The 19,005-nt window shown below is 45.9% G+C and overlaps 1 protein-coding gene across 1 annotated transcript in view; it reads left to right on the top strand.

Moving 5' to 3' along the window:
* RUNX3 (RUNX family transcription factor 3) overlaps positions 1 to 19,005 on the top strand; it is a 56,093-nt gene that overhangs the window by 31,116 nt on the left and 5,972 nt on the right. The window contains exon 4 of the mRNA XM_067533854.1: positions 3,103 to 3,267. Coding sequence (XP_067389955.1) covers positions 3,103 to 3,267 — 165 coding nt within the window. The remainder of the gene's footprint in view (positions 1 to 3,102; positions 3,268 to 19,005) is intronic.

Below are 19,005 nucleotides of genomic sequence, written 5' to 3'. Positions count from 1 at the left end.
GACATTGTCAGTTTCATAGGATAGATGGGTCCTTTTGTTCACCTTGGCTTAAATGTTCAAAACTGGCTAGGGATTTTAGGTGGCTCCATTTTTTTGGGGTGCTCAGCTCAACACACCTTAAAGAGGCCAGATTTTCAGAGTGTGGGTGCACAGCACTTTCTGGAAAGCAGTCCCTTAAAAGATGTTTAAGTGAGACACCCAAAATCACTAGCCACTTCTAAAATACCCTACCAGAGCAGGACACTCCACTGCATGCCCCGTTCCTCCTGGCAAGAGGATGAGAGAACACACGTGACAGATGTCAGTCATGTTGCTTAATGCACAACTGGAAGGTGATGTGCACAGTATTACGGTGATGAGCACAGTAGAAGGACCTGTACAGAATAGAATAGACTTTTTATAGTGTTGATTTTATATTTCCTTTATTCACCTCCACACCGCTTGGAATCCATTTTTAACCATTTTTGCTAATGGTTCCCATACCCTAGCCTGGTGTTGCTACGTTTGGGTGTGCAACACATCAGGAGAACCAGGGGGCAGGGGAAGAGACATTGATTTTTTTTTTTTTTTAAGTGGAAATATTTTTATTCCTCTTGTTATTTTGTTCCTATCCCTGTTGTTAAAACACCCAGATTCCCCTTTGATGACAAATCTAACACAGAAATTCAGCCTTTCGATAGATTGGTGCCATTCCCATTGATTTCAGATGAAGTCATGGTCAGTTATTCGTTGGCTGAATTTGGAGCTTTAAACTAGTCGATAGTGTCCCTTGACACACAAGGTCTGAGTTTAATGACTATTAACAGTAAGAGATGTAGGATTATAAATGTACAATGAGCTTTACAAATTGAGGCTCAGATCCTGCTCTCAGATCCCATCAGGAACGTAGCATAAAATATACTTCCCTCACCTACATACCTGTGGAGTTCCATGCACAGAGCAGCAGCAGAATGCAGATCTCAGTGACATTAGAGGAACAAATGTAAGATAGTGAGACAGCAGACAACAGATCCGCAAAGGGGAAGTGTGGGAGCTGCTTTCATTCTACTTGACTGTAAACTGTAACTGAGATACTCTAAGCATATGGGGGGCAGGGAGGAGTGAAGATGGGGAGGTTAATTTTGGGCCTTTAAAAAGTGTCCCTTTTAAAAACCAGCTGAAGTTGAATTTCAGTGCCTGTACGTTATGTTGTTTGGTTGCATCAGATACCATGCAGCTGTGGTTTGCTCTGAGTCTGTTCCCAGCTCTGCTACTAACTTCTGGTGGTGCCTTCACCTTTGTTGCCCCTTCTTTGAAACAGAGATAACGTGTTACCCACGTTTGCAAAGTGCTTTGAGATCCTGGAATGACAGGCACTGCCAACGTGCAAAGTGTTGGTCTCTCACGTGGACTTGTATACTGCAGACTGAGAACGTGCTGAGCACGGGCCAGAATCCGAGCTCAGTTACACTGATGTAAATCTGAAACAACTCTGTTGGCTTCCCGGGAGTCACTCCAGGGGTGCATGGGTGTAGCGGAAATTGGAATCTGGCCCAGAGAGAGAGAAGGTGTTTCATGTTGACTAATACAGTAAAATGTGAAAATTGTATGGCAAGTGTATTCCATGCTCCCTTTGCCGCTGGCTGATTGGCATCAATTAAATGATTATCGTCCCACTCTAGCAGCTTCTACCTGAGGATCTCAAAGTACTTTACAAACCTTCCTCACTCAGTGTAGTACCTCGGTGAAGCAGGTGAATATGCTCCCCATTTTACAGATGAGAAAACTGAGGCAGAGAGAGGCAAAGTGGATGCCCAAGGTTGTGCACATAGTGACTGTTTGAAAGCCAGCTCTCCTGATTCCCACTGCTGTGGCTTGAGCGTGCCGTCTTTCCTTCTTAGCTCTCTCCCCCACATCGGTGCACTGTTTGACTCCTGGGCTCTCTGGGTAACTGGAGTGGAAATACCTCTGTCGTTTGTGCTATGAACGAACACTCTGAAGATATTTTGAATTCAACTTTTCCTTTACTCATTTCCCAGGCGTGTAATCGCTGTGCCAAGAAATGGCGTTTTAAGTCATTTGCATCCGATTCCATTTCTTTCCCCAAATGAATTAAGAGCCATGGCACGGCCTGATGGCTAGGGCAACGTGGAGGATGTCAGGACTCAGGAGACCTGGGTTCCAGTCCCTGCCCTGGCAGTGGTGGAGCTGGGTTTTGCAACCAGGAAGGCTGGAGCAGGGTGTGGTTAGGACACAAGGGAAAATGGGAAGTAGGACCCTGGAGGGGTAGGAGCAGAGGGAGCGAGGACAGGACTTGGGGGGCACAGAGGGGCAGAAGGATGAGGGCAAGGAACAGATGGGGGGCAGAAAGTGCCACTTACCCGCTCAGTGCCCGACCACGGAGCCCCCCTTCCTTGGGCTGGTCCAGCGAGAGGCCAGTGGCTATGCCAGGCCCTCCAGCAGCGTGGGCTCTGTGCGTGTGTTAATGCGTGCAGGGCGCACATTGTGTGCATTCTGCTGACACGTGTTAGCAGTTTGTTAACATGCCTGGATCTGGTCCCATTTCAAAGAGGACTGCATCAAAGCACACTAAGGAACTGGGAATGAGCGTCTCAGTGCACCCAGACAGTCTGCTCCGCGGCAGGCTAGTGTGGGATAGATCATGCCCCAACTTGCCATGCATCTGTTACCCTAGGCAGCTGCCTAATTTGCCTATGCTTAGATCAGCCTCAGACTCTGTATAATATGCTGGAAAAGGCACCACACATACCCCTAAAAGCAACCGGGGGGAGGGGAGAGTCACCCTTTCCCTGTTCCCCATTAGCTCTGCCACTGACTCCTGGCTGATCTTTGGCAAGTCACCTTCCCCCTCTGTGCCTCAGTTTCCCCTCTCAGTCTTCTATTTAGATTGTAAACTTTTTGGGACAGAGACTGTCTCTGACTATGTGTCCATACAGCGCCTAGCATAATGGGACCTGATCTCAGTTAGGGGCTTCTAGATGGCACCACGATACAAATAATGAGAAGAAACTTCAAATTGTACCATTCTCACTTTTTCTTGGCCAGGGCTCTCTAACCAAACAGGTAACTGATTAAATCTTGGATTTTCTCACAATGTTTCAGGGCACAGACAAAAGCTAGAAGACCAAGCCAAACCCTTCCCAGACCGCTATAGCGAACTGGATCGTCTGCGCCAGTCTATGAGAGTTACCCCAACAACTCCCAACCCCCGAGGATCCCTGAATGCCTCGGGCCACTTCGGGTCGCAGACTCAGCCTCCAATACAAGGTAACTAGGTTGGGTTCATTAGCACGCACCTGACTTGACACTTAAGTCCCCTAGGCTGACTTGGACAATGTGTCCCAGATTCTGCCGGGAATCTTCCTTGCGCAGTTCACGAGAGGTGGAATTCTCTCTCTCTCTTTCCCCAACCTTGAGCGTGCCAGGTCACGTATTAACCCTGCCCTCCGTGTGGGAGGGGCCTATGGTCCCCATGTGGGCAGGGTTAAATGGCTGGTGGGGAGGTGTCAGGATTGAGAGTTCAGGAAGGACCCAGCAGGGGTTAAAGGACGTTGAAACAGGAGGGGATCTCTCTTACTGCATAAGCCAAGACGGGTGGGGAGAGCGTTCAGATGGGGTGGGGTCTGCACTCCCTCTAGTTCCCCTTTCAACCCTGGGGCCCCAGGCCCTCTCATGATGGGAGCTCACATGAAATGAGAGTGGGCCCCAGTGCCGGGAGCTGAATCCTACCACTCCATGGGTTTAATTCAGTGCATTCATCAATGCTCACGGGAAGAATGCACTTGCCTACCTAGGCAGCAGATCCATGGGGGAGATCTAGGCACGTACTTTAAATGGAGTATTTTTTTAACATGAATGCACCAGCGTGTTTAGGCTGTTAAGCATGGACCAGAAAGGGTATATTATATGCTACATGATAATCAGAACGGTGTCTTGTCTGCTTGCATTGTGCTTGTGCCAGGTCCACAGACAGACTAGCCCAACAAAAACAGCTCCCCACCCAATACATGCACACACGGTTTTCTGTAACCATCATTAAAGAGCACCACAGACAGACCTCTAGATGTTGCATATTAATATACATCAAGGATATTTGCAAATGAAGATGCACGAATCGCTTCTTATGCCTACAGATAACTAACTCGGAGATGTCAGTGTATTTATCCTAGCATGCACAGGTCTTGGATGTCAGTGCTAGATTGGACTAAGCATTTGAACATAGACATTGCAGCTCCCTGTCCCCCCCAGACTTGCTTGGTTGATGTTGAGAGGTTTTTTTATCACACCTCTTATTTCTATGATTTATAATCCCATCATTTTCCTTCAGTGGAAATTAAAGTACTAAAAAGGTTGAGTGGAAAACAAAATTACATGTTGTGCTAAAATGTTGTTAGTTTGATTTTTTAGTTAAAATTCAGATTTTGGATGAAAATTTTGAAATTTCAACTTTTTTTTGGACTGGCATAATTTTTTTTTTTAATTCCTAAGTCACATTTTCAGAAGTGACTTAGGTGCATAGGCCTGATTCTCAAAAGTATTTAGGTGCCAAAATCCCAGAGAAACCAATGGGAGTGAGGAGCCTACATATCTTTGAGAATCAGGGCTTTAGGAGCCTAAATGTCAATGAGACTTAGGTGCCTAAGTCACTTAATCACTTCTGAAAATTATACTCCAGCTCCAAAGCAGGTAAATAAATAAAACAAAAATTCAGTGAAAATTTTATTTAAATTCTTTTAATTGAAATTCTAATATTTTTGACCAGCTCTCCTTGGATTTCATTGAGATTAGTATCTCCTATTAAGGGGACACTGTCTACTAGTTTTAGAACCATTGTTTAAGTTTTGTTTAAAGGAAAGCAAGTTCTAGAGACCTAGTATACTTAGTGATCCTTGGTTATTAAAAAAAGATTCACTGTGTGTGTATATATATATAATGGTTTTGGGCAAGTGCCTGAGAATCAGGTAGCGATACTGACTCAAAATCAAAGTGAAACTGGCCGGGATAATTTCATTGAAATGCAAAATGTCAAGCAACAGCAGAAATGGTGAAAAGCAAATTAGGTGTTTAACATTCTTTATTTTTTTTTTTTTTTTTTTTTTTTTGATAATCTAAGGTGGCAGGAACTTTAAAAAATATATTGGGGCAAATTCTGTGCCCAGTTACCCAGGTGTCAATTTGGAGTCACTTCATTAAAGTTAACAGAGTTACTCTGGATTTATCCCACTGTAAGCAGGAGCTATATCTGTTGCATAATTTTTTATCTTAATAGTGTCCTTTTGACATAACACAAACTACAACCAATAATAATAAAACTTACCACACACACACAGTTTATTCACAAAGATCATAATTTTTGCCCAAGTCATTAGAATTTAGCCCTGCCAAGAATAACAGAAGAGTTAAAAGGCCTGTAATTTTTCTCATGTCTTGGCATGTTCTTAAGTAACACGTATAAGAAAATAATTAGCTCTGAAGTGTGAAGAGATGACACAAGTTGGGTGGGGCAAGGCGGAGATGCTGGAATTTTATCTATTGCATTTATACACCTCCCATTGTCATAGCAGCTCACAACCTTCAAAGGCTAGACTCCCATTGTGCTCTGGGTTCAGGCTCCCGACAAGGGGCTGAGCCAAGCGAGCTGCCATCCACATGGTAGCCAAGAGTTCTCTACCCACATCTAACTTGGGCACTGGAGTTTTCAAATCGTGTTCCCAGTTTATCACTGGAGGATCAGCATTCTGGGCCTGCCTGTGTCAGCTCCACCCCTTTTCCTCATTCTCCAGGCCCTGCTTAAACCAAGACAGAGTCAGCCCCATGTCGAAAATGCCACCCAGCCCCATTCCCTCATGCTGCCTGCCACCACCTTGGCATCTGCTCCTGTCTGTAAATTGCATAGAAAATGACTGTACTGGTCCAGACCCTACTCTCCGCTGAGTTTGGTGGAGTGACCCTGGAGTTAACGCTGAGCTAATTTAGAGTAGAATCTGACTCTCTGCCATCTGCACGCGCCTTTCACTGAGGCAGCCCCTGGCGTTTATAAATAGCCCCCCGTAAAACAGTCATCCTGAGGTTAAATGGTCTAATCTCAAACCGAAAGCCTCCCAGGAAGAGAAAAAAACAGCCATTTCTGGTGGTCCGGTGAGGAAGCACATAAGGAAAGTTTGCCCATGCCTGAGTTCAGAGAGCCTGATTCTTCTCTCCCTTACACCGGATACACACCGTTGCAATTCCGTTAATTTCAGCGGGGCCAGGCCTGGTTCACAACAGCATTAGTGAGAAGAGAATCAGGCCCTTTGTATGCCTGTGTGCAACTGCAGTTTACTCCTGTTACCAACCTTGTCAGGCCACAGTCTGCTTTCACTTTACAGCCGTGTAAATGCTACTGGAGACAAAGGAGTTGCTCTGGGTTTACACGCGCGTAATTAAGATCAGAATTTGGCTCTGCACTGTTGTTAAATAAGAGAGGCAAGTTCCTCAGCTGGCATAGAGATCAACATAGTTTCATTGACTTCAGCAGAGCTGAGTTCACTTCCACCAGTAGAAGATCTGGCCCGATATCTCTAGAGCGAGCCCTGTGAAATCTGAGGTTTTAAAATCCTGGCTCTCCCATGCACTGTGTGAAATGCCAAACTATCATGAGAACGTTTTGAAATGTTCCCTTATTATGGGACATGCACAGACAGGGCTCCGTGCTGCTAAATTTCCTATCTTTGTTTCTTTTTCTTTTCTATTTGTTTTAGGTCCTTACCTTGAGGGTTGTGTCTCTTAGCTAGAATAGTTGAGCCACCTCCAAAAATTCAACGATAGGTTAAAGGAATTTATGTCAGACTCCCTGTGGCTGTTTGGAGGTCATACTGTTTAAATGGATGAAGTCTGAAAGGTAGCAAGTATCTGTGGTACGAGGAAAAATGTAATTGTCCTACGAGCTGACTAGCTTTCTACAGGATTCTTTCTTTCTTGCTGTCCAGAATAAGGGCCTGGTTCTGTTCTGCTGAAGTCAGTGGAAACTTTACCCATGATTTTAATGGGAGCAGAGGCAGGGCCGGAGATACTACACAACCCAGCATTCTATAGCTATGAAGGACTTGGGGAGTTATTCTGGAAGAGCTGTGCCTGATTAACTCTGTGTGTGTTGATGCTCTTAGTCCAGAGTGCGAATGCCTTAATCCCTGGATTAAACTAATTCAGAATAAGGCACTCTTATTATGTGAGTGTCCACACATGGATTTACTGAGGAATGGTTAATCTGCTTTAAATTCATACCCCACCGTATTCTGGATTAATTTGCATGTGTAGACAAGTCTGAAGTAACACAAAACAGACTCAAAGACAGTGGATCCAGATTTGAGGATTATCCAGGCATGAAGGATTCTTCCTGTGATATAGGGCTGCTATGTCAGCCTACTGGCTATTGGTGTGTCTCCATGGTCAGGAGAAAGGACATCTCAGTACCCGTGCCATCCCTGGCTGCAAGAATAGCTCTGGAGGGTCATTGGCACCTTGGGGGAACCAGGTCAGCACTGAATCAGCCATGGGACTGCGGCGGAAATGCCCCTCCCCACCTCCACTTAGCTACACCTTGAGGCAGCTGAGTACAGGACATCTCGTTTTTATAGTGAACCACTCCCCCAAAAGGGTGGCTTTTAAAAATAGCAATGAATACATGAGCGACGGATTAAAAAACCCCAAACCGACACCTCTTGATTTTCCAGCCATGATGTGAAACAAATGGATGGGGCGGAGTACCTTTCGCTGGGTAGAAATTGGGTTTTTGCATGTGGAATTTTCTACCTTTTTAGGACTGGGATAAGACTTGCCCTCACTGCAAACTGCCCATCTGACCCTGGCACAGGACAAACCTCTAGCAGTCCCCTTCGCCTAGTGCCAAAGACACAGTGACAAAGCAAAGTGTGACATGATTTATACATGCACTTGTAACATGTTTCCTCTGGCTGCAGCCGGGGCCCCTGGGTAGTGGGGCTTCACGAATGACTCACTGCAGCATAACCGACATGGTTCTCGCTAGTATCAGTTGTTGCATGGTGGGTGGGGGGGAGGCTCCTTTGAAAACAAGAAGCATTGTCACTTTCCTGTTGGGTGTTTCAAAATTGTTTCCCCGGATTGGTTGGCCCGTGACTGGAGTGAATCCAGATGCGGAAGAACTTGATCCAGCTCTCATCCTGTTGCTGCTAATGGGAATCTTTCCATCGACCTCTGGCCATAAGCCATCGGTATTCCCCAGAATGATGGGTGTGATTTATAAAGGCACTGAGCAGTCCCAGCTCCAGCTGATGTCAGAGGAAGCCGCTCAACACCTGCGAGAATTGGGTCCAGGGCGCTTAGCACATCACGTTGAAAAAGTGCTCTAAACCCATCACTCTTTATATGCGGCCCTGTTGCTGTCTGTGACTTGTGCTGTGGGGGAAGTCAGGGTAGGCAATTAGCATGGTCGCTTCCAAGCTTGGAATCTATTAATAGTCTTATTTGATAGCTGGGGAAACCGAGGCACAGAGCAATGTAGTGATTTGCCCAGGATCACCCAGTAAGTAAGGGGTAGAGCCAGGACTGTCCCCTGAGTCCCAGTGCTGTGCTTTATCAATAAATCAGTTCTTCCCCAAGACCAGGCGACTGCAGGTAGCACCGTGAGATTCACTTGGTGATGGCTCATGCACCAAGAAGTTTGCCTGTTTAGAAATGGGCGAGGCCTGTGTCCAACTGCAGCTCACTAGACCTACATTACGTTGCAGGGAACCTGGAATTAGACATCATGGCTCCCTGCGACCCTATTCATCGGGGTGACCCCTCCTGGCCTGTCCAGTACAATCACAGCAGTGTCCCTTGTTATTTTTCTATGTTGATATTAAATTCAGTTTATTTTATGCTCTCCCCACCTGCCCACCCCCCCACATTTTCAGGGTGCTGCAGAGTTTTGCATTGATGAGTCTTGAATGCCTTGTAGAAGCTACTGGGAGGAAGGAGGATGTTTTCCCCCCTACAGGAGGGGGACTTAGGGTTATTGATCCTCAGGGAAGTCCATTTTGATATCTTGGTGACCATGGGACAACGGAAGCTTTTGGACATGAGGGATGGGGATGCATCTCTTCTTCCTTCCCTACTTTGGGTGGGGAATGGAGTTGACTTTAAATATGGTGAAATGGGGGGTTGAATTCCTCATTCCCCACCCAAACAACTCTCAGAAGCTGCACCTCTACATTCCATCCCACCCCAACGCAGGCCAGTGCGTCCAACAATTGCTCAGTAGCTTGCTGGTTCTCCAAAAGCAGTCAGCACTGAAATAATTAACAAGGGTGACTTTTAAACAAGCCAAATAGGGATTCGGAATCAAGACCCCAGAGAGGATCACGGGGGCACGGCACATTTCTCAGAGTTAATGTTTCAAACTGCCTGCAGACTCCAGCAGACAACGGGAGCATCCAAAGGCTGCAATCAAGATCAGGGACCCAGTTGTGCCAGGGTCTGTTCAAACACATAACAGGAGACAGCTCCTGCTCTGAAAAGTTTGCAGTATAGTTTAAAGGCAAGATCCTGTCAGTGAGTGAGAATATCAGCCAGCATGAATGCAGGAGGGAACATGATAACAGTCAGGGGCTCGTGGTCACATAGACTAGTTATGTGCATGAATAGGATACTTTTTAAGGATCCATAATTAAAATAAAATATGTCACCTACCATGCAAATCCCCTGGAAAGGACAGGGGAGACGCGGGTCTTTTCTACATTAGAAAAATTGCACTGATTTAACGAAATTCATCTAGTGCAACCACCTGTGTAAATGCATTTAAACCAGTTTAAGCCCAGTTTAAATTGGTCTGGTTTAATTTAGCAATTTGACTTCAACAGAAAGAGGGGAATCCCGTCCCAAAGTGCATCTACATTAGGGGTTCACACTAGGTTGATTTTAAATTGATTTAGTTAAACCCAAGGCGATTTTTCAAGTACAGATGAGGCCACAGAAGAATGCTTTTCCATGTGCACTTAAAGGAAATCTCCTCCCCGCCCTTTTTACAATATTTTTAAAGTACAGTATTACTTTGAATAAGTCTCTTGGCATAGCCTGCTGATACCCCACTGTTTCAGGCATGGTCTACATTTAAAAATTAGATTGACCCAGCTTCATTGCTCAGGGCTATGAAAAATTTTGCACTCTGAATGCTGTGATTAGGTCAATCTAACCCCCAGTGTAGATGGGGCTAGGTCAACTGAAGGATTCTTCCACTGATCTCTCAGCAGGGGGATTCACGGCATCAATGGAAACCCCCGTTCTGTCGATGTAAGAAGTGTTTACGGCCGCTGTAGTGTAGACATGGCCTCAGAAATGCATGTGGCTGCTCTGAGATTAAATTTTGAATTATAGACCTAGCAAATACATTGAATTGCTGCTCCCTGGTCCTCTAAAAACCCATCCAGATTGACTTACAGTCTCTTTACAATATCCGCTTCTTAATGGATAAAAACATTCTGCCCTGGGCAGCTACTAAAATGTTTCCAGAGGAAGTTAGGCAAGCATTAGTGGGAAGAAAATATAGTGTGGGCTACAACTTTAGCCTCAAAGGAAGGAACATACCAAGATGGGTTTCCTAGCTTCTTTCTATCTCTGAGTGTTCCTGTGTCTTTAAACTGCTCTTCTGGACCAGTGAATTAGGCAATATTACCTGAAAAGAATTGAGTTAATCTGGCCTAAAATGTTTTAAAATGGAATATAACCTAGTAAAGAAATCCAGCATCGTGGTGAGTTGCAGTGATAGCACGTAAGCACTTTAGCACATTTATTTCATAAAGAGTATGTGGAGGAATCACTCACCCACCACTGATGTGCAGCCACCACTGGATTAGAGCATGGCAGCTGTTTACCAGCAACAGTTCATGAAGTGAAATAAAATACCTTCTTCATCCGCAGCTGCATAAAATAGAATGCAACTAGCCCAACTGTAATTTGTCTTTGACACAAGGGTTAACAGCTCACCTCTTGCTGATGGGCTGCTTGATCTTTAGTTATCAGGATCTTGGTTTCCCTTCAATCCACACTGGCTTAGGTCTGGATGCTTCATTGAGATCTTCTGGCACAGACCGCCTGGAAGAAGAGAATTGCACTGAAGTCGGTAGGACTCTGCCTAGTTGCACAGGTCTGTGCTATTGTGTTCTAATGCAGGTTGGGAGCTGTAGAGCAGAACAAGTGCTGCCTACTAAATCATTGCCATCACCTCCCGTCTCACCATGGTGCTCCTTAAGCGGTCTCCCCCTCCAAGTATTGACCTGGCACAAAGCTTGTGAGGCAGTCTGGCTGCAGGCTGTCTATGGCTGGATTGAGAGTCTCACCCCACACCATCCAGTCAGGGCTTTTTATACCCTTCACAGAAGTGAAATGTGGGCTAAAATGCTGATGACAACACAGGCCCAGATTCACAAAGATACTTAGGTACCTAACTCCCATGGATTTCAGTGGGAGTTAGGCACCGAAATACCTTTCTGAAGCTGGGCTCCAGTGCCCAACAAATCCGAGGTGTGTCAATGAAATGACATTCAAGGACCTGGGAGAAGAGAAGCTGGTTTGGATGGATTTTTGTGAGTAGGTCTGTGGGCTTTGTATGTGTTTATATATAGATACATTTCAAGACATTTATAAAAACCGAAGACTTCAAGTCATAAGTGTTCTTTACAAGCTAGAGCAAGTGCCCCTGAGATGCTCAGATAAGATGTGTGGCATTTTAGACACAACAGAGGAAGTAATCACATGTTGTTCATGAGTTAGTTATATCAGATACAGAACAACCGCTTTGCTGGTTGTTGCAACGGACGCTGTTCACACCCTTGCTTTTCAGTGTCCCAAAATAAACTCCGGGCTGTTTTCTTTCCAGAAACATTCGCCTTCTTTTTTTCTTTCTTTTTGGTTGATTCTGACTTGAAAGCAAACGAACTTGGTCACAGATGTGAGCGGTGACAAGTAGCCATAAGAACTGGAGTTCAAGGGAGGGGTTGGAATCTTCTCTAGGAAGAAGGAGGATTTGATATTCCAGGGAACAAACTGTCTTTCTTTCTGTGGACCACCTACTGCCCTTGCTCCCAGGTAGAACAGCCATTATGAGTACAAAAGAGAAGAGGGAGAAATAACAGAGCATGAAGAATGTTGGGAGATAATTTAGGTTCATGGAGAACAAAAACTAGAAGGGGAAAAAATCAGAGGCAGAGAGAGTGCTAGAGAAGCAGTTTTCTCCCCCACCGCTCTCCGTCTTTCACACACATACACATTATATACAAAAGTGTAAAATATCATTAGTGTTTACATTGTCATCAATCACCATGCCATATGGCAGGAAAGTAGATTTTTTTTTCTCCCTGAGCTGGATTTTTCATGTCAATTTTGCAAGGCATGTACATACAGACATCGCACATCTATAATCGTGCTGAAAAAAAATCCTTATAAAACATTAGCAATCGTTCAGTTTAATCTCTATACATTTCAGCTATGTGGATGTGTACACAATACATGTGTGCGCGTGTGTATAAACACACGCACAGCTTTGCTGCTGACACTTGGGGAAGTCACGTTCCCTGTCTGTGTCACAGTTTCCCCAGCTGTAAAATGAGGCTCATAAGACTTTATGGTGGGTAAAATTTTCAAAAGCACTGAAGGGTGGGGTGGAATTCACTAATGAATTTAGGCACTTCGTGCTCATTGCTTCAATCCGGAGTTAGGCATTGAAAGACCTTTCTGAATGCCACTCTAAGTGTGTAACTCACTCTGGGAAATGGGAGGTGGGCTTATAAGTCACTTAGGGAAACATTGACAGTTTTACCCAGTAACTTTGCATGAAGCACTCGGATGACGGGCTGTGCAAACCATCGCTGCTTTCCCATTGTCTATTAGCCTTCATGGTAAGACGTGTTTCCTCGTCTTCTGCCTACATTTTCCTTTGCTCACTTTCATCTTCTGTTCTTCTGTATCATTTATACCCCAGGGACTTGCCCATGTCCCAAAAATAATTCCTTCTTCCTTGTAACCCAGACCAATCACATATTCATCGGTGGATCCCCTGCCCGTCATGTGCCCTGAGCTGTCGTTTAGCATATGTTTGCACTTCAGTCAGGTGCAGGCATACCCGCGCTCCTTAGCGCCAATACCAATTGCAGGAAAACCGCTGCAGCGTGGGTATGTCCTTGCGCCTTCACCTCACTGCCATTCATCGCTGGTATCAGCGCTCACTAGATCAAAGCTAGGGCAGATGTGTCTACACGTGCTGCAGTCACTCTCTGCAATGGAGACCGATCCTCATTCCCCAGAATGCCCTGACTCAGCGGAGTATCCGGTCCCGCTGGAATGATGCAGGCCACAATGAGGCATAGCTGCGGGTTGCACAGACCTCCTGAAACAGATAGGTGCTCTTTGGAGAGGATGCAGACCTCTCTTCCCCGCATCAGAGAATCGCAGCCAAGCTGCTGCACGACACAAAGGGTCCCCATATTTGCTGCTGATAGGCCGGCAGCTCCCACCGCTGACCCGCTAGGGCTTTGCTTCCGTTAACGTGCTGGCATTTGGTAAAGCTCTTTTCATTTGCCTCCTCGCCATCAGCGAGGCTGATATGGTCTCCTAATCCGGTGTGACAATAAAGCCACTGGGCTCAGTTGTTTTAGCTGGAAAAGCGCTAAATGGCTGTGAAAGCTGGTTTGAATGAAGCTTGGCAAAAGCTGGGGGAGAGGGGCTTTAAGACGTGCATATTGCAACTGCACGATTAAATAATTGCTGGCCTGCTCCTCCATTCCATCCCGCTGGCAGAATGATCACAACTAAGAGACAGTGACATTAGTAATCAGGGCCCTGACCTCTACATGGCTTTTATTTAATACACATTCCACACTTCCCCAATCTCCCATCCAAAACATTGACATTTCCGCTAGTAGATTGGGTCAGATTTTGGAGTAGTTGGGTACTCGATTCAATCTTACAATGGTTAAATTCTTACAACTAAATGGGCTTATTCAGTTAGTGCAGCAGCTGGTGTGATTTCGAGAAGAAAATAAACATTTCCTTCAAATATTTTGATTGGCAACTGGACAACTGAAATACTTAAGCTCAAATTGCCAGGGTCTAAAAAGCAAAGGGGCTGGACATCTAGAAACCAAGTCAAGCCATAGTAAATTTGCAGATGCAAAGCTGTAAACTACAAGCATGGTTTAGGCTCTGTGGATTGTGTGTGTGTGTGTGTGTGTGAGAGAGAGAGAGAGAGTTTAAAAAGCAGTGTCAGCTCTGATTTCAAACAGAGTGAAGGGCTGGCGAGGAGAATGTAGATACAAGGTACTAACTCTGACTTTCCTGGCATGCATTTAGCTGGTTGTGCAAATGGTATGTTCACTCCAGATTGCCCCTTGATCGCTTGTTTAATGTGACAGAAGGTTCCTTTGCTGTTGCAATAGGTGGTTATGGAACACATTAATATAGATGTTTTATTTGGAACTTGTCAAGGCTGTTATGATTCAGAGCCTCAGGGGAGACTCTTCTGAGAGCAACAGGAGGAGAATAGGAATGTCCTTCCAAATTTCATGAGAGCTGACAATGATGCCCAGCAAATATGCAGGAAAGCTTTAGCTTGGTGATGAATTCAAGTTAATTGTTTGCTTACTGGCAGTGCTAATTAATTGTGTAACACTGCAGGCTGTTGTTGTTTGGTTTGTTCTTTTGGAATCAGTCAAGTTGGCTGGATGCTGCAGGAATGCTGGGTCATCATTATACGTATGACAGCAGTGGCTAGAAAACGCAACTGAGAGCGGGGCCCCGTTGTGCGCTAGGCACTGTACATATGCATACTTAGAGATATTTCCCGCCACAAAGAACTCACAGTCTAAACAGACAAGACTGACAATGGATGGGGAAATAAAGTATTATTATTACCTCCATTTTACAGAGGGGAAACCGAGGCAGGGGGCGATTAAATAATGTGTTCACAGTGACACAGGGAGGTTGTAGCAGAGTTGGGAATTGAATCCAGATCTCCTGGTCAAAGTGTCTTTGCCACAGGACCATTTTTGGTCTCCGCTTGCAACATGTACCTCACTGTATAAAGGGCATGGAATGGCGTCTGTGTGCATGGCTGCCCTCTAGTGGACAGAATGTCAGACCTATTCCAGGGGTTGCTCCCTTTGCAGGGGTATTGCCAGCTGGTGGTCGAAGCTTGGAAAAGAGGCCTGGTATAAAAGCTGCTCTTGCTTGCAAAAAGATGCTCAGCCAGCGTGGGAGAGCTGCCGTTTTGCAGGTGAGGGTCCTTTGTTCATGTCCAAGTCGGCTCAGATTCCAGCTTTCTAATATGAAAATGTGAACATTCTCCCCAAAGTGGCAGAAACATACACATCAACAGCACATTAATTGATGCCTGAGTTCTGGTTGGCATCGGTCCATAGATCTGCCTGTGCAAAGGAGGTTTGGCTCCAAAAGCTGTAACGTGGTAAGAGCATCTGTGCCCAGGACTGATTCAGTCTCAGGGTAGGAGGTGGGTGCGATCCACAGACCTGTCTAGCCACATGGAATGTGCCATGCTTCTCTGATGACTGTTAGCTTGGCTAATACACCTCAGGTTATACAGGAACCTGGCAGAACTAAAGGCAGGAGCTCCAGAGGCCGGGCAGAGGTTGGAACAACTCAGATCATCTGTGGTTCGGCACAGTGGGGGGCTTGCAACACGCAGTCCCCAGTGAGTTTCTCCTGCACTGTTTAGCTGCACTATACCCCCCCTACTTTGGTCCAGCCGTTGTCATGTTCTGGTGCTAGGGCCCGTCACTCATTCAGCAGCTGCAGTTTTGACACCCTGTGGCGGGGCTTGGCTAGCATTGTGGGACAGTGGTTTGGAGACAGTATAGATATATGTGCCTCACTCAGCTGCCCTTAGCGTGTCTCTTGGTGAGGGACAAAAAAAAGCTTCAACCTTTGAGGCCTGAGGGGTAATGCCTCCCCACTCTGAAAACCTGGGCGTAAAGCCCTTCCGTGCCCCACCTTTCACTTAGTGTTTGGCTTCGCTCCTTTTTGGAATCAGCGCCGTCCCAGCCAGAAGGACTGGTGCTACCTAGTTTAACTCGTGGCTATGCAAAGCGGTGTCTTGCCTATTCCAGGAGTGCCTACCGCGTGTGCCTAAGGAGTCAGGGCTAGCCCGTGGGTGTTCTAATCTGCAGAACAACCGTTGGGTGATTAATGATGATCCCTGAGAGGTTGTTGTACAAACCAACAGTGGTTATAAATAGAGCTGCCACTGTGATTCAGCACACCAGGAAACTTTCCCCGGCCCTACAGCCTGTCAGTCTCCCCCGTCTGCCCTGTTCAGGCAGGCTCTGCCATAGGGATATTTCCCGCTTTCCGGTTGGCTTTGAGGCTGGCGGTGTAGAGTGTCTATAGCACGCGGTGGAGACATTTCTCCCCTTTTATATGAGAGCGGTGGGTGTGATGGGGGTGGGGAATAAGGAAACAAAGGGTGCCATTATAATGCGAGGTGGTCTGGCGTGGTATAGCCACTGTTTGGGTTTTCCTGTGCGGGGCAAAGCCCCCAGAGATGAGCGAGGGATGAAGGATGAGAATTAAAACACAAACAATCAGGGCTTGTTTTAATGCTGCTCTGTAAAAGCTGAACCCTGCTTCTGGAGATGTTAAACCAAGGTCCGGACCACTGTTTGCGAGGGTGAGTGAGTTAGCACAGGTCTCCAGCTACATTCCAGTGCGGGGAGTTACATCCCGCCCTTGCTGTTCCCTCCACAGTGTCAATTGGCTACGGTCTTCTCCCGCACTTCCTGCTTCAACTGCTGTGCACCAGTGCCCCCAGAGCTGCTGTATTCCGTCACTGAGGGGGCTGTATTTCGATGGTGGGACGTATATAGATACCGATTACTGACTAAGAGGCGTATGTATGTGGGCGGGTGTGGATGTGAGTGTTGCAGCAAGCCTATATCGTTGGAGCTGTCAGGATGAGACTCATAACCCTACTTAACATGCAAAGACTCAATACTAATGAGCATCATGGAGAGAGGGCAGTACACGGATCCTGATTCAGCCCTGCTTTTCACTCCATTGCAGCTGGTCCATTATCTTTATACACTGGCTTGTTCTGAGGTGTTAGCGCTGAACTTAACGCTGACACCTGGAAAGTTGGCCTGGTGCTCACCGGTATTTGCATGCAGTAGAAGAAGTTTCCACCGACCAATCCATGTTGTTTTGCATAAAGCTCCCTGCACAAGGCCTGTAATTAACACTTCAATACTGCTGCGTCTAAATAGTAGCAAGCATGGATTGCCAAGTGTTGCAAGTACAGACCAATAAAAAGTTGGCATTAAAAAAAAACACCCTTTGAGTGTATTATAGAGGCAAAGGGAAATGTGCCCTGAGCACTTATGTTTTATTTCAATTTGCTTTTTATGACATATTATTTATGGGCATATGAAACATAATGAAGGAAAGTAATTCCCTCTTGGCTCAGCTAGTGGTACCTATCTTGGTGCAGTCTGCTCACCATTGAATTCGAGAGCGTCATCATCTATATTGGAAGAGCGTGTGAAGCTGAAGTCCCAGGGAAGGCCTAACCCTGGTAGAAATGTGGCGAATTGGGAGGCTGCTTCCATTAGAACGTGATAAAATAGTCCAAAGATTATGAATGAAATTGCATGTGCGGGAAGTGATGGGAGCCGGGGTGAGTGATTCAATAGGTGGTGCTCTTCACCTTATCACTGAACGTGTTTGTTCCTTTTATGCAGCTGTTCCATCTTATGCTGTGAACTGATCTGGTTTCAAAAGTTAAGCAGGTCTAGACAGCCTGGTGCTTGGCTGGGAGATCTCCAAGCAACACCAAAGCACATCAGGAAGCGCTGGTGGTGCTTCACTTCTTCTATCATTGTGCTGCTAGGTGCCCTGCTTTTAGGATGAGACGTAAAGTGAAGGTCCTTTGGTCATTTGTGATGGTTAACAATTGCACGGTGCTTTTCACAGCAGCATAAAGGTGTGAGCTGGGATGTACGGGAGAAATTCCAACATGAGTAATTACATTCTCCCGTCCTAAGTTCCCCCTGCATTCACAGTAGGACAGGACACCCGTCTTCACTTCCTATCCCAAACTGCTGAGTAACATTGCAGTGCACTGTTAAGCAGCTGTATTGTGGTGGGCTGAAAAAGTGCTGTCTAGGTTGGGCTTTATTTATAATCACATCTAAGAAAAATGCAGTGTGAATACCCAGAAAAGCCTGTCCTTCACATCCAGTCCTCCATGCTTGCAAAGCCCTCATCGTTATAATTCCTCTTCCAGCTCTGATTGTGGCTTGTAGCTTTAGACCGGCTACTTAGACCAGTATAAATCAGGAGTCAAACCTAAAAAGTCAGTAGAGTTACACCAGCGTATGGAAGATCAGAATCACAGTTAGCTTCTAACTGTATTATTTCCCCACCCACCCCCAGTCAGTCAGCATCTCATTCTTTGGCATTCAGGAAGCTCATATCTTAAGGATATCTTGCAACGTGCAAAGCACCATCTTTATATAGATGTGCCTGAAGAAGGATCCCGTCACTTATCTTTTGTCATTACAGAAGAAAACTACAGTAAAAAACTGCAGCATTCTGGTTTGACCTCAGAAAGAGACATAAGTCAACAAAGCCAACACTGCTTCCTCAATGAGCCCAGCCGCTCCCATCACACGTTAACCCACAATGATGCTATTTGACATTCATAATGTGTCTGACATCCTTGGAGGCCCAAAACCTTTTGTATCAACACACAATAGAGACGGGGCCGAGCGCAAAGCCAAATCCAAGCACCCCACAGACTATGGGGGTCTGATCTGAAGATCTAGGTTCAAACTTTGCCGTTGGCTCCTTTCTCTATGGTCGACTGTGCCAAATCTCTGGATTCAAACACCCCACAAATATAGGGGATATTCAGATCTGGATCCCAGTTGTTCAACCCGAGATTGCCCCTAATAGAGATACACTCAGTCCTATTGCTTTGCAGTCACCTCTAAGGAGGTGAGC

The sequence above is a fragment of the Emydura macquarii genome, unplaced genomic scaffold (genome assembly GCF_026122565.2).
Source record: "Emydura macquarii macquarii isolate MOO-44397 ecotype Brisbane River unplaced genomic scaffold, CSIRO-AGI_Emac_v2 contig_3348, whole genome shotgun sequence".
NCBI classification, from domain to species: Eukaryota; Metazoa; Chordata; order Testudines; family Chelidae; genus Emydura; species Emydura macquarii.
Note: the sequence above shows the minus strand (reverse complement) of the source record. Positions and strands in the feature narration are given on the sequence as shown.